Here is a 15,761-nt window from a genome sequence, read left to right as displayed (position 1 = left end):
TCTCTGTATAGCCTTGGCTGTCCTGGAACTCACTCTGTAGACAGGTTGGCCTCGAACTCAGAAATCCACCTGTCTCTGTCTCCCAAGCGCTGAGATTAAAGGCATACGCCACCACCGCCCGGCTTGTTGAGTCCTCTTAACCACTGAACTCTCTCTCCAGCCCCTCTCCTCACACCTTTACCTGCTTAGCCATCTCTCTGACACATAGGTAACATTGCTTGTGCTCCTGGTTTGGAGTAATACTTTACTCCTGATTCGATAGCTGAAAGATTTTGATTGGATACTGAATGTTATTTGTTTTATGATTGCTGGATTTTGTGTGGTCTCCCACTGTGGTGGGTAGTTTTATGTCAGCCTGACACAAACTAGAGTCATCTAAAAGAAGACTGAGAAAATGTGTCCGTAAGATCCAGCTGTAGGGCATTTTCTTAATTACTGATTGATAGGGGAGGGCCCAGCCCATTGTGGGTGGTGCCATTGCTGGACTGGTGGCCCTGGGTTTTTTAAGAAAGCAAGGCTGAGCAAGCCATGAGGCAGAGTTGCTAGCATTGTAGTAGGTAAAGGTAGTATGTTAAGTACCATTGGCCATTAACTGTTAATTGGGATTAACTGACTCAGCTAATTCCTTCTTGATTATTAAAGGTAATTCTTGATTATAAAGACAGTGTTATAAACTGTAGATGTTATAAAATGTAGCTAATTGTTAGGTAGAGAGTGAAACTTAATTGCCACATTTAGAGAGGTTGACCTATAGTACTCTGTTGTTGAGCTTCCAGTTTCTGTGCATATGGGTGTTTGTTTACAGGGTTTATTTCTCCATGTTTGTACTGGGTGGTAACTTTGCTGTTTTTTTTGTTGCTTTTTGTCTTGTCATGAAGTATATACCTTACTGACTGGCCCACAGTCAGGACTTGGGAGTGTTGCTGATGACAGCTCATTTGTCCTGTCATTTACTTAGCTAGCAGCAGGCATTCCTTAGTGACCTCAGAGGCCCTTCATCCTTTTGAAGTGTCACCTTTCAAAGTGGTAAACTCTCCAGATGATGCCTCATGACACCCCCTTTCTTTGGGCTTTTTTGAGCCCTACTTTGGCCTTCCCAACTGTAGTATATTTCTGTTCTCTGTTCCGATGCCAGAAGGTTACAGCATGCAGGCGGTTCTGTGGCTTCTGCTGGAGCCTTGCTAGGTCCAGTTCTCTGCTGTGGGCCTGTCCTTGAACATGTTTCATTTGTGCCCTTCATTGGCTTTTGTTCTGGATTCCATGGGCTGACTGAGGGTACTGCATACCTCCAAGTTCTACCTGCTTCTTGACACACTTGGAAGTTTTTTTCTGACTGCTCTGCTGCACACCCTTTATAGCATGCCAAAGAGACAGCAAGAATGGTTTTTACCTTCAGCTTAGAAAAGTGGGCCGTATGAGCTTGAGAGAGATGCGAAATACTCAGGCACCTTTCTCTCAGCAACTTCGGTCAAGCCTGTTAAACAGTTGTATTCAAAGCCTCTGTCTCCTGCAGCGTTCTGCACAGTTCTGCACTCTGCTCTCCTCTGCTTGCCTAGCCTTCCTGGCAGAGTTGGCTACATGAGTTGTGTGTGCTCAGGCCTGTTGCCTGGATTTGGGTTCCTTAATTTATGCTTCTCTACTTCCTGAAAGCGCTCATCACAGCACTTGGCTCCAAGAGGAGACAGTGTTTGCTGTGGTAAGTTCTCTGATACCTGCCTTTCTCAACTGGGAGACAGAACTTGGATTCTCTCTCATCCTGATTGGGTCCCCAGCGACTTAACAGTGAATATCAGAGACTTGGTGTTGATGACAGAAGTTTTGCCTGTTTCTCACCCATTTTCACCCTGTCAGTTGTATGTGGATGTACCCACCCTTTTTTCCTGCTCTTTCTTTGGTGTGCTGGACCTGGTGCCCTGCCCACAAATGGCTCTTCACTTCACTGTCCCTCTTGTCAGACAGCTGCCACTTAGCTCCCTGGCTCCAGTCAATAGTAGAATACTTCCATGGTACTATTTTTCCTACCTTCTCAGTGGAACAAGGTTTTGTTTTGTGTGTGTGTGTGTGTGTGTTAGAGAGATGACTCAGCAGTAAGTCACTGACTGTTCTAGAGGACTCGGGTTTGATTCCCAGTATCCATATAGTGGCTCTCAGTCATCTGTAACTCCATTTCCAGGGGATCTGATACCCTGTTCTGGCTCCTGTGCACACCAGGCATACATGTACATGGATGTGTGTAGGTTACACATAACGTAGAATTAAAGAAAAAAGAACTGACTTCTGTTTTAGGGAAAAAAGAAAACACTGGCTGTGTTTAGATCCTGACTAAAAGGTCAGCCCTGTGAGGGGAGCAGAGGAGTGGTTAGCAGATTGCATGGCCGTGAAGCGCTGCTGGGAATGGACTGAGTGCCCATGCCAGTGCTTTTCTTGACTCAGTGTGCTGTGTGTGTACCTGGGTTCATGGACATTTGAGCCTCGCTTCTGTGTATGAAGTATAGGGAACATTTTCTTTTGGGAGAGAGATCTTTGTTATTTCTTATAAAATTGTTCTTGTAATGTGGACAATTTAAACCTTTTTCTTGACGTGCATACTTTAAATGTCAAACTGTGTTCATGACTGTGCTTCCATTCTTTGCCATACTGGTTTGTAAGGTGGCAGATTGCTTGATCATGGATTTAATGCTTGTAGGCGGGGATTATACACTGCGGGCCTTGGCTGCGAGGCCTGTGCTCTGCCACTGAACCTTGTGGTTTCACTGTTCCACCTTGCTATTTTTGCAGCAGGGTGTTAAGTTGTCCGGGTTGCCTTTGTACTTTGGGGTCCTCCTGCTTCAGCCTGGCATTACAGATGCTCACCTTCACGTGTAGCTTTAAATATTCCTGTAACTTACAAATTGATACATGTTTGTTTTTTTCTGCCTCCCCCCTCCTCCCTAAGGATCTTAAAGGCTTTGATCCAGGAGAGAAGTACTTTTATAATACGTCATGGGGAGATGTTTCTCTTTGGGAACCTTCTGGAAAGAAAGCGGTACGTATTTTGTAATTTCTTTTCATTGGGGCAAGTGAACTGAGACTGGGCACACCATGGCTACTAGGGCTGCTGGTTAATTGGGAGGGTGTGTTCCTGAGGTGGGAGGAAGCGGAGCTAGAGTACTGTTCATGGCAGGACTGTTGATGCTGACAGCTGTCTGCGTGCAGTGTGGTACATAGCCAGGTGCTGAATGAGAACGGTAAGAACCACCTTTGTCAGTAATTCTTCTAAATAAATGCTGTGCCATCAGATGCCATACTCGCATATCATTAATGGCCTTCCAGTCAGTGGGAGACTGCACATACAAAGGTGGTTATTTGAGACCATACTAGAACTGGAAATATTTGTTGTCTAGTGATGCAGGTCATAGTGTGATGTATTGCATTTTTTGTAGGAATGCTAATCTTTTGGGTGGGGCGGGGTGTTCGAAGATAAAGTTTCTCTGTGTAGCCCTGGTTGTCCTTGGAACCAGCTCTGTACACCAGGCTGGCCTCAAACTCACAGAGCTCCACCTGCCTCTGCCTCCTGCCTCCTGGGATTAAAGGTGTATGCCACCACTGCTGACTCTGAAGCTAGTTTAACAAGTTATGTGGCAATGTGTCATCAGGTGATTTCATTGTTGTGCAATAAGCCACATCCCGGCTGTAGACATGGATGACATGTTGCTGTGCTGAACGTTGGAACAGTTAGTAATACAGTGGTAGTTATCTGAACATAGCTCCTCAGAGAAGAGGCACTGTGAACTGCTGTAGGTAAAAGACTTCTTAGAAGTTGATATCTGTGTAGGACCTGAGTGTGCAGGTCCTCCTGGAAGTTGTCGGCAAGGCAGGATGGGGGGCATCGATGATGATGGGTAAGGCGGGACAGGGTGGGGGGCATCGATGATGACTACTGCCAGCTTTCTGAATGTCTCACATTTAGACTATACTATGTTAAATTCTTAATAGCTAACTTTTAATATTTTTACTTTATAATTTTGACCTTTTATCTTTTTGACTTTTGTAAGAAAATACAATTAGCTTAAAATACAAGTATTGTACATTTGCGTGAAAATATTCTCATACCTTTATTTCATATGCTTTACTAAACTACTTTTAATTTTTTGTAATATTGCGGTGGGTACACATACATACACAAACACTCATACTCACATTCTTTCACCAAGGCCTGTTGAGATTGTGGTCAGGAGTGCCATCTCCCACTTCATCCCAGTGTTCCAGTGGAGGGTCTTTGGGGCAATAGTGTGAGGAGCCATCTCTTCTCATACAGTATCGCCCTCCTCTGGCTTAACCATAGAACATAGAACATAGAACATAGAACCAGGTTCTCATAGAACTGTAGAAGATAGATCTCACTGTTGTGGACTGGAGCCACCCAGAAAGGGAGCAGGGTTCCTTTGGTCGCCTGAGGAGCACACAGGTTATTATGATCTGGGGTGACTTCCATGGAGAAGGAAAGCTTGGAGTGTTGGGTAAAATCATTTATCTGAGAGCTGTAGTTCCTTGGGGTGTGGATTCAGTTTATAGATCTGATCCAAACTGGGCTTCTGCTGATAGAGCACAAGGCTCCTTTTGCATGGGAAAGCCACAGCTTGGGAACAGTGTTGGTCGAAACCAGAGATGGAACCAGACAGGATACTGCCTTTGGTTCAGTTTCCATCTGCTGACAATGGATGATGTGAGCTGTTCTCCACTGTTGACTTGGCATTGAGAGATGTTCTTTGATAAGCTTTTAAAACATCTGTTGAGAGATTTGAGCCTATTCCTTGTGTAAGTCTGGGTTTCAGATATGTCAAATGTGAAAAAACATGTCTCTCTTAGAAATATTGGGAGTACGTTTTCTTTCTGCTTTCTCTTCAGTCTATAGACTTCAGTTTGTGATGATTGCCTGAAGCTATTGTAGGTCCTCAGAAATCCTAGAACCCAGTTTTACTGGCTACTGAAAGTCATTAATATGAGGTTAAATTGTGCATTTACTTTATCAGACCCAAGGGGAAGGACAATATTAGTAGGGAGTGGAGCAGGTGTGTGTATGAGACTGCAGTTTCAGCAAGGACAGGCCAGCTCTGGATTGTTGGTGCCACAGTCTACTGTGGGCCTCCGTAGAGCTACTCCATCTTGACACAAGGGAAGGAGTTGTGTGGTTTCTGTGCTCTGGGTCTCTGGACTTTGATGAGACTGGAGGCTTCCGTATGCTCTTCCTGCGATTCCAGAGAACACGAGTCACTGTTGTAAAAGTTACAGCTCTCCTTAGTGCAAGTGATTCTTGGGTCCTGAATCTGTTGAGTTTCTGCCTTGTCAGGTTAAGAGACTTTTTGTTTATCCTTTGAGACTTTGATACGTGTCTATAACATATGTTGATACCATCCGCTCTGCTCCCATTCCTACTCCCCAACCTCTCTACCATGACTGCCTGTGTGCTGGCTAGTTTTTTGTCAGCTTGACATAAGCTAGAATCCTCCAAAAGGAGAGAACTTCAATGGGGAAAATGCTTCCATTTTCCTCACACAAGTTCTGGCTGTGAGGCATTTTCTTAGTTAATGATTGATGGGGGAGGGCCAGCCCATTATGGGTTCTGTAAGAAAGCAGACTGAGCAATTCATGATGAACCCATCACTGCCCCCTGGCCTCTGCAACAGTTCCTGCCCTGCCCTGCCTTCTCTCAGTGATGGGCTCCTGCCTTAAAGTTTAAGCTGAAATAAGCCCTTCCCTCTCCAGCTTGCCTTTTGGCCATGGTGTTCTCATCACAGCAGTATCCCTTACTAGACACCCTTCTAACTTTATGTGACCCTCCTTTTGTGGATGATGCTAAAGATAGGATTTAGGGCCTTTTATATGTTTAGCAAGCTCTCCACTATTGATCTGCATCTCTAATCTGTGTCTTTTTCACTCATTTATTTGTCCGTCACAGACAGGGTTTTACCATGCTGCCCAGGTTGGCCTTCTGCATTCTACCCTCTGGTGTCTTCTTGACTAGTTGGGGCAGCAAGCCTGTCTTCTTAGTGCATCCATGTAGCCTAGATCTCACTTGTCTCAGGGATGGGGAAATACAGTTAAGAAGGCCTTACGAGTTGGAAACCAGGTCATTTAGCGGAATTCCAAGTTTTACAATTTGGAGTAAAGGGGAAAGTGATGGGAAGGCAGAGGAAAAGAACTTAGTTGCAGAAAATGGAGTAAGTTTATTTCCGTTGATGTGTTTTATTTAAAGGACAGAATGGAGTACAGATTGAAGTTCTGAGAGAAGTGGGTTTAGGTGGTCACTTAGAGCAAATGAGTTTGGACTAAATCCAGTGTTTCTGTAGTCCTTAAGTTAACAGGAGTCGATAGTCTCCTCAATGGTCAAGGAAAAAAGTGCTGCAAAGAGTAGTTTTTGAGACATGTAAGAATTATATGGAATTGGGCTAAGTACCCAGAAACATGGTTTTGTTGGCGGCACAACTTAATTTACTCATGAGCCCTCTAGTAGAGGCAAAGCAGAGGCCAAGGGTCCTGCCACATGGCCTTCCCGTCATCCGCTGGGAGCATCCACTGGGAGCGCGTACTGTTGCTTGGAGTTGTGATGTTCGTAGTGAAGCTCCCAGATGAGGGAGAGTGTAAGGAAGCCTAGTAACTTGTTACCCTGCCTAAGACTCTCTTCTCTTTTGACAGAGATACCGAACAAAGCCATACTGCTGTAGCCTCTGTAGGTACTCAACAAAGGTGCTCACTTCCCTAAAAAACCACCTGCATCGGTATCACGAGGATGAGGCTGACCAGGAGCTGATGATCCCCTGCCCCAACTGCCCGTTTGCCTCACAGCCCAGGGTGGTGGGCAAGCACTTCAGAATGTTCCATGCACCTGCACGGAAAGTCCAGAGCTACACCGTGAACATTCTGGGTGAGGCGAAGACATCAAGGAGTGATGTGATAAGCTTCACATGTTTAAAATGTAACTTTTCCAACACTTTGTACTACAGCATGAAGAAGCATGTGCTGGTGGCCCATTTTAATTACTTAATTAACTCCTACTTTGGCTTGCGAACTGAGGAAACAGGAGAGCAACCAAAAGCAAGTGATCCTGTCTCTGTGGATAAAATCCCGCCGTTTGACAAGTACTACTGTAAGAAATGCAGCGCCATCGCCAGTAGCCAGGACGCCCTGATGTATCACATTCTGACATCAGATGCACATAGGGACTTGGAGAATAAGCTGCGGTCTGTGATTTCAGAACACATCAAGAGGACTGGCTTTCTGAAGCAAATGCATATTGCTCCAAAACCAGTGACCCACTTGGCTTTACCGCCAACCAGCAGTGCTCCGAGCATTGCAGCCCCTCCACCCTGCTTCCAGCTTGCTTTGCCACAGAACAGTCAAAGTCCTGGCACTGTGCAGTCAGTGACTGTGGCCCCAGGTGCTTCTGGGAGCCTTTCACACTCCCCACCTACCACTGCCCAGTCTCATGTAGCTCTGGTCTCTAGCTCTTTGCCTGTGTGCCAGAGTAGCCTCACCCTGCAGCAGTCAGCTCCCCCTCCTGTCTTTCTCTCTCACAGTGTTGCACTTAATCAGCCTGTGAGTACTTCTGTGCTGCCCCTGACTCAGCCCGTTGGGCCCGTGAATAAGTCTGTTGGAACAAGCATCCTTCCTGTGAACCCAGCCATGTGCTCCGTGAACCAAGCTGTCCGCCCTGGAGCTTTACCCCTCACTAAGCCCATGGGGCCCATGAATAGACCTGTAGGGCCCATGAATAGACCTGTGGGGCCTGGTGTCTTGCCTGTGGGTCCCTCTGTTAACTCAGGGGTTCTCCAGGCTACATCCCCTGGGGTGATTTCTGTAGGTCGAGCAGTACCATCAGGAGTCCTTCCTGCAGGTCAGGTGACCCCTGCTGGCGTGATCCCCGGGCAGACAGCCACCTCTGGGGTCTTACCCACTGGCCAGGTGGTTCAGTCTTCAGTTCTTCCTGTTGGCCAGACAGCTCCATCTCGGGTTCTCCCTCCTGGCCAGACAGTGCCCTTGAGGGTTCTCCCTGCAGGCCAGGTGGTACCAACTGGGCTGCTCTCCTCAACTCAGACTGTCCCCTCGGGAGTTGTCCCTGTGAATCAGGGTGTGAACGCTGGTGTTCTTCAGCTCAGTCAGCCAGTAACACCAGGAGTCCTTCCTGTGGGCCCCCCAGTGAGGTCCGGTGTCCTTCAGCTCAGTCCGTCTGTCAGCACCAGCATCCTGCCTGTGAGCCAGCCAGTGAGAGCTGGAACTTCACAAAACACTACTTTCCTTACTTCGGGCTCTATCCTCAGACAGCTCATTCCAACTGGGAAACAGGTGAATGGAATTCCCACCTATACGCTGGCCCCAGTGTCTGTCACTCTGCCAGTGCCCTCTGGTGGAGGCCTTGCAGCTATTGGGCCACCACCTCAGGTGCCAGTGCAGTTCTTGCCCTCAGGCTCGGGCACACAGATGGGCAGCTCCTTGCCCAGCCTCCCCTCTCCACAGGTGTTAGTGAGCCCTGCCCCTAGTGTGTTTGTTCAGGCTACCCCGCCTGTGGCAGATGCAAATCAGGCACTCAAACAGGCCAAGCAGTGGAAAACATGCCCAGTTTGCAATGAGCTCTTCCCTTCCAATGTCTATCAGGTTCACATGGAAGTTGCTCACAAGCAGAGTGAGGCTCAGCTCTGCCAGGTTTGCAATGAACTCTTTCCTGCCAATGTATACCAGGTTCACATGGAAGTGGCTCACAAGCAGAGTGAGTCCAAGTCTAGTGAGAAACTTGAGCCTGAAAAGCTTGCTGCATGTGCCCCATTTCTGAAGTGGATGAGAGAGAAGACAGTGCGCTGCCTCTCTTGTAAGTGCCTGGTCTCGCAGGATGAGCTGATGCACCATTTGCTCATGCATGGCCTGGGGTGCCTGTTCTGTCCATGCACTTTTCATGATGTCCGGGGACTTGTGGAGCACAGCAGGACTAAGCACCTGGGCAAGAAGAGACTGTCTATGGATTACAGTAACAGAGGGTTCCAGCTGGACCTGGATGCTAATGGGAACCTGCTGTTCCCTCATCTCGATTTCATCACCATACTGCCACGAGAGAAACTTGGAGAGCGAGAAGTGTACCTGGCTATCCTTGCTGGAATACACTCCAAGTCGCTGGTCCCGGTGTATGTTAAGGTGAGGCCTCAGCCTGAGGCTGCACCAAAGATAAGTAACAAACAGAAGCTGACCTGCCCGTTCTGTTTCGGCACATTTATGACTGCTGATGTCTATGAGCTGCATTTGAAGGAGAGGCACCATGTCATGCCCACGGTCCATACAATGCTCAGGGCTCCAGCCTTTAAGTGCATCCACTGTTGTGGGGTCTACACTGGAAACATGACCTTAGGAGCCATCGCTGTCCATTTGCTCCGTTGTAGAAGTGCTCCCAAGGACAGCGGCTCAGACCTACAAGTCCAGCCAGGTTTCATTGAGAGCAGTGAAGTGCTGATGATCAATGGGGAAGTGAGCCCTGAATCCGCCTTTCCTGTAAAGAGAAAGCTGCCAGAAGGCCAGGTAGAGCCGGAAGACCAGAGGGATGGCGAGGAGCCCCAGCTCACCGCAGATACTGATGCAAGCCCGGGTTCAGAGACAGGTCTGAGCGTTGTGCCTTTGAAGAGACAAAAGAATGAAAGCAGGACAGAGGGATCGGGATCGGGATCGGGGGCCAGCGATGACTCCCTGCAGGTGTTAGCATTAGACCCCAGTAAGTACGAAAGTCGTTCCTATGAGGAAAAGAAACAGTTTCTTAGAGATTATTTTCACAAGAGACCATATCCTAGTAGAAAAGAAGTGGAACTGCTGTCTTCACTCTTGTGGGTGTGGAAAATTGACGTGGCTTCATTCTTTGGGAAAAGGAGGTATATTTGCATGAAAGCAATAAAGGCTCAGAAGCCCTCTGTACTTCTAGGCTTTGATATGTCTGAACTTAAAAATGTCAGACATAGACTGAACTTCGGCGAGTGTGAGTCACAAAGCCTGTAGAAGAGGACGTCTCAAGTCTGGCTGACTTTGGACACCCATCCCCACCTCTCACTCCAAGTGTCTGAGGCCCTTCAAGGTGTTGCAGGTGCTCAGAAAGCCTGAAGAGTAAGCACACAGTTCCACGGGGGAGCTGGTCTCTGCAGCTTGCTTTGCAGCTGGTTCCGTTTTTCCTTCTGTCATGTAAATTAAATCTTTGGTATTCCATGCACGCCTTGTTTCCCCACGAGTGTCAGTGTCAGTAGCAACAGCCTGGAATCTACAAATACTTGGTTTTTCATTTTAGGGAATTTCTGCTTGTTTGAGAATACTTGATTATTAAAAAATTAAAGCACCGCCCCCTCTTAGTTTGCAGACAGTGGCTAGTGACAGTACGTGTTTAGAGACTCGAGTACTCTTGACGTGTATGGCTCCCTAAGGACACACTTCCAGGCATTAACTCCTGCTGATTCTGTGACCGCTGTTCGCTAAAGAGTACAGATTTGATTTACACCTTTTCAAGTGTTCCCTAACAGCTATTTTTTTTAAAATATCATAGTTCATTAAAAAAAAAACCCAAATGTTTTCCATTTATTAAACTATCCTGACTCTGAGATCTGGTGTGTGGTAATGATAATCGAGTGTGCTTCACAAATAAAGTCCTTGTAGGACCAGAAGTGCTTTATGGTGCAAACTGTCTTTGCTGCGGTGACAAGTCATTTCTCCATTCAAAGGTAAGACAAATGTTTAGTGCCTTAGAGTGAACTGAAGACTCGGAGGCCCTTCCTTCCTCGGGACTGCTTGTAATGTAGGAGGAAGGAAGGGCCCGTGATAGACGTGGGTCCTGCTCTTGAGTTAGACACAACGTGAGGTGGAGTGCGGGTTTCAGGTATAAGGTGATAACAAGCAGGCCAGCAGCTCTACCTGTGGTTAGAGTACTTGGGGCAGATGTGTTAGAGTTACATGCTCAGATGAAGGGGATGGTGAATCAATGAATTTTTATAGTCTTGTGGATGCCAAATCTCACCTTTTTTTTCCTTACATGATAAGAAATAATGTAAAGCACCAGAATTAGTAATGAGGACCAGCCAGCTCTGGTCAAAATCATCCCTCTGGGTGATGCGCAGCAAGCAGGGGGTTTGGCCCACCTTCAGAATATGAGGGTTTGATGGCCTCTGGGAAGCACTGCAGTGTTGCTATATAGCATTTTTAAAAATAATACTTGCATGTGATTACTAAAATGGATTTTGAGGCAATTATCTGTGACTATTGATATACTCTTGTAAATTCAGAGCTTGTTGGACTTTATTTTTTTTTTTATTTTCAGAGTGTCTATTTTTGAATTAAAATTTGTTAAACCACTGAAAATAGAACTGTTCGATTTTTGTAATACTAAAACATTACTCTTTAGTCAAGCAGGGTGATGTACACTTGCTGTGTGAGCTTCTCCAGAACCAGGAAGCTCTGTGTGCCTGACATGATAGATACCCTTTAAGTCTCACCGCATCCGTTTGTGCCAATGCGACGGGTTTTACAGAAGCTAAGGTTCATGTAAGGAACCAGTGGTCTACTCTGCTCAGGGTTTGAGGCACTTCCCTGGATTTGTTCTGAAGCTAGAGCAGCATGGACAAGTTTGTCATTCTCTAAAACCTGGGTCTCCTTGCTCAAGGTTGGGCATGAAGCCATGTTGTCTTTAGGCTTCTATGTAGCTCTTCTGAGTGTCAAGATATATAAAACACCCTGATGTGAGACATCTTCCTGGGTATACAAACCGATCCAGAGATAGTTGTAGAGTATTTACTGTGTGCTAGGCACCCCTCTCAATCTGGGTACCTTTAATGAGGAGTGGAAGGAAGGCCTAGTTAAGTTAGCATAGCAGGACACAAAAGGCCCTTCACTCAGGCAGTCCCAGCTGAACTTTGCTATTTAGTAGTAAGGCTTCCACAAGTGAAACGCTAGAACTGCCCCACTGTTGCCACCTCAAGCCCATTTCTCTTCTTATCACTGGCCAGTGTGTACTTGTTCTCTGCGTTTTCCTAACAGGGCATCACTTTTGGCACTTTGGCACTTTTCTGCCTACAAGCCTAAATATCCTCAGGTGCTAAAGGACCTTGTTTGAAAGTGAAGTTTTGCTTTTTGAGACAGGGTTTCTGTGTACCCTGGCTGTCCTGGAACTTGCTCTGTGGACCAGGCTGGCCTCGAATACACAGATCTACCTGCCTCTTCCTCCCAAGTGCTGAGATTAAAGGCGTGTGCCATCTGACCTATGTTTGTCTTTTTTCTTCCTGAAGGTCTTCCTGAGTAGCCAGGCTATCCTTAAACTCAGAGATCCTGGCCCTGAAACCTGACTGCTGGAATTTTGGACTTGTGCCACTACAAAGCTTATTGTGGAGTCATTTTTAAAGGAAATAAAGCATTTTGCTCTGAAGATAATTTTTAAAAGCTTAAGTTTGTTGACATGTGCTAGAGGAAGTGCACTTATATGATGACATACATGACTGGGACAGATTGCAGGGCTTTGAAGTATATGTGGCAAGTGGCAAGTGTCAAGTTAGCCACTGCTGATGTCCTTATTCTAAGTACAAGGTAGAAAGCCAGGGTGGGTAGCAAGGCAGCTGAGGCTTCGTGTAAAAGCATTACATTAATGCTAAGGCTGGTCTTTTGGCCAAGCCTGGTTTACCTGCTAGAAAGTTGACACATTCTCCTGAACTCTGTGCTGCAGGGTCATGATTTTCTGATATAGTGTCACTGCTGATGCCCTGACTTTGCTCTTAGGGGTGGTAGAGATGGGACACCCTTTTTTGAAAAGCAATACATTCAGAGTTAAGCAGCATATACCTCTGTCAATACCCAGGATTGTACATTTTTCTAGCAATATGCTTACTGTTTGTTTACATCAGCTTGAGATTCTATACAATATTTCCATTTCTAATTTCCTTGATTGATTATAAAAGGGAAGTTGAACTACAAATGCTATTGCAGCCAGTGGTAGAGTGCTTGCTTGGCAAGTGGGAGGTCTCATTCAGTTCGGAGCACTGCCAAGAGCTGTACAACTGAGGTAGTCAAAGTACATAATGCTACCAAACCATTAACGCGGTGTCAGTTTGGTATTTTAAAAATATGTTAAAAGTGGGCTCTTTATTAACATGGTTTTGAGGTCTGTTCAGTTATAAGCTGGAAATCTAGGGAGGTTGTTTGGTTGATAAATTCTTAAATCCATTCTATTACAAAGTTCTTTTAGAGCTGCACATCATTGTCCAAATTAAGCACGTCTTGTCCTAGAGTCAAAATGCCCACAGTGTCTCTGGACTTAGTGTAACTGAGACAAATTCTCCCATATAACTTCAGCATTAAGCCCTAGATACAACCTGCTTGCCTCCACTCTGGATCTGAGGACCCATGCCACTCTTTTCCCACTATACTTGTTTTTCCACTTCTAAGGTTTATTTATTCCATGTATGTGAGTATACTGTTGCTGTCTTCAAACACACCAGAAGAGGGCATTGGGACCCATTACAGATGGTTGTGAGCCACCATCATGTGGTTGCTGGAAATTGAGCTCAGGACCTCTGGAAGAGCAGTCTGTTCTTCACCACTGAGCCATCTCTCCAGCCTTGTTTTACACTTCTAAAGCAGCATGTGGGGAGGATTCCTTGTGTGTTTTTGCGAGAGGTTCTCCGTGTTTCCTGGGCACTAGACCAGGGCTCTTAAACCATTTCTTGAGCAGTTTAACGAACAAGCCACATGCTTATGGCAAGCACCTTAAAGAAAAGTGAAATGGTGCCATACCTTGCTTCCTTAAAGGAGGCTAAAAGACCAAGTAGCAGAGTCAGTGAGAAAGTGATACGTGCCTGAAAATGGTACAGCAGACACCATGCTTGCCAAGGCAAGCTTACCTTAGTCATTCATTGAATAGTTTGATATCGTGGGAGAGTATGAAGAGATCTGTCCTGCTCCCTGTAGACTGTGTCCTATTGGCTGTCCTAAGATAGTCCTGCCCAGGTGAGACTTGTGCTGTACTTAAGGGAATCAGCTTTGGAATGTAGTTAGGAGTTTTGCTGGCCTTGTCAAGTGGCGGTAATAGGTTATCTTAGAAGACCTAACTAGCCCTGGCTAACTGGCTAGGTTTCTGTTACCAGGTATGATCGGAGGGCTGTATGTCTAATTAGACATCTCTTGGTTATTGCCAACATACATGTGCTACTATTATATTTTTAGGGCTGCCTTGCTGTGTTGGCCATTGTGGTTTGCAGGCATCACAGCTGGATGACACTTGATTTTTTTTTTTCTCTCCTTCCCATGGCAATTTGCATAAAACTTTGTAGTACTGTGGAAGCTAGACCACAGGAAAGAGGCTTGCTGGCTAGCCTTGAAGCATTCGAGCTGTGTCCTAAGTTCTGGTGTCTTCAATAGGAATTTAACCTTTAATATCTGAGAGGCAGCCAAGGACAACAGCAAGAACCTGTTTTGGGAGTCCCTTGGACTACCCTGACCAAGGTGGATAGAGTTTTATTAGGTTGTTTAAGGCTCTTGTGGGGATCATTGTCACCTCAAGTTGCATATCTTCATTTAAGTCATGCATATATATTTGTGTATGTGTAAATTATTATGTGTTATTTATAATTTTAGGTAAATGTAAAATGATTCCTTGAAGTTTTATCAGAAGCCTTGATGTTGTCCCTTCTCTCCCCTATGTTGACCTCTCCTCCCAGTCAGAGCTCCCTTGCCATGGTTTTCCATCCCCTTATTTTTATCACTGGTATCCTGCTATTTCCCTCTCAACTGTCCCCTTCCCACCAATCCCGTTATACTTTCCTGGTTTCTGCAACTTCATCTGAAGATTTGGAACTAGGAATTGCATGAGAGCAGACATATGGTGTTTGTCTTTCTGGTTCTGGGTTACATTACTCAATGTAATCTTGTCTAGATCTATTCATTTATCTCTGGATCTCATTTTTCTTTATAGCTGAGTGGTTTTCTGTTGTGTGCACATACTGCATTTTCATTTTCCGGTAATGTGGTGAAGGACATTTAGCTGTTTCCATTCCTGGCTCTTGTCATTAGGGTAGCAGTGAGCATAGGTCAGCTGAGCGAGTGTCCATGGAGTAGGATGCTGAGTCCTTTGGGCTGGGCCATACAGAAGGTTTGGTTTTAGGTTTCTGAGGATTTTTCATACTGATTTCCACAGACGCTGTATCACTTTGCTTTCTCACCACTAGTAAATATGGCTCCCCTCCCTCCACATCCTCTCCAGCATTTGTTGTTAGTTGCTTTAGCCACTCTGACTGGGGTGAAATGAGATTGTAGGGGTTTAGTTGGTATTTCCCCAATTGCTAAGGATGGTGGACACATTTTGAGGTATTTCCTACCAATTTTAACTTTATTGAGAACTCGGTTTAGAACAATAGCCTATTTTTAAATTGGGGCATTTGTTCTATTGAGTTCTTTGTATATAATCATCTGACACACACACACACATGTCAAAGATTCTTTTCTACTATGTGGGTTTCTTCAACAAATTATTTCCTTAGCTGTACAGAAACCCACTCATCAACTGCTGGCCTTAATTCCTAGATATAATGGAGTAAAAAAAAAATCCTTTCATACATCTGTATCCTATGTTTTCTTCTAGTAGTTTTAGCATTTCAGGTTTAAAACTGAACACTTTGGTCTACTTGGAGTTAATTTTTGTGCAGGATGACAGGTATGGATTTAACTAAATTCCTCTTTTCACTTACAGGTATGTATGTATGTATGTATGTATGTGTGTGTGTATA

The 15,761-nt window shown here is 45.5% G+C and overlaps 1 protein-coding gene across 6 annotated transcripts in view; it reads left to right on the top strand.

Moving 5' to 3' along the window:
• Adnp2 (ADNP homeobox 2) overlaps positions 1–12,414 on the top strand; it is a 24,567-nt gene extending 12,153 nt beyond the window's left edge. For 2 of the 6 annotated variants that reach the window (XM_031366115.1, XM_031366116.1), the window contains exons 3-4: positions 2,936–3,025; positions 6,676–10,661. In XM_031366115.1, the coding sequence (XP_031221975.1) occupies positions 2,936–3,025; positions 6,676–10,008 (3,423 nt within the window). In that variant the 3' untranslated portion in view covers positions 10,009–10,661. Of the gene's footprint in view, positions 1–2,935; positions 3,026–3,510; positions 3,882–4,272; positions 4,500–6,675; positions 10,662–12,275 lie in introns of those variants that run through there. The other 4 variants (XM_031366117.1, XM_031366120.1, XM_031366118.1 and 1 more) reach the window with 4 other exon arrangements.
• The last annotated feature ends 3,347 nt before the right edge of the window (positions 12,415–15,761 follow it).

This window comes from Mastomys coucha, unplaced genomic scaffold (genome assembly GCF_008632895.1).
Source record: "Mastomys coucha isolate ucsf_1 unplaced genomic scaffold, UCSF_Mcou_1 pScaffold13, whole genome shotgun sequence".
Taxonomy (NCBI): Eukaryota; Metazoa; Chordata; class Mammalia; order Rodentia; family Muridae; genus Mastomys; species Mastomys coucha.
Note: the sequence above shows the minus strand (reverse complement) of the source record. Positions and strands in the feature narration are given on the sequence as shown.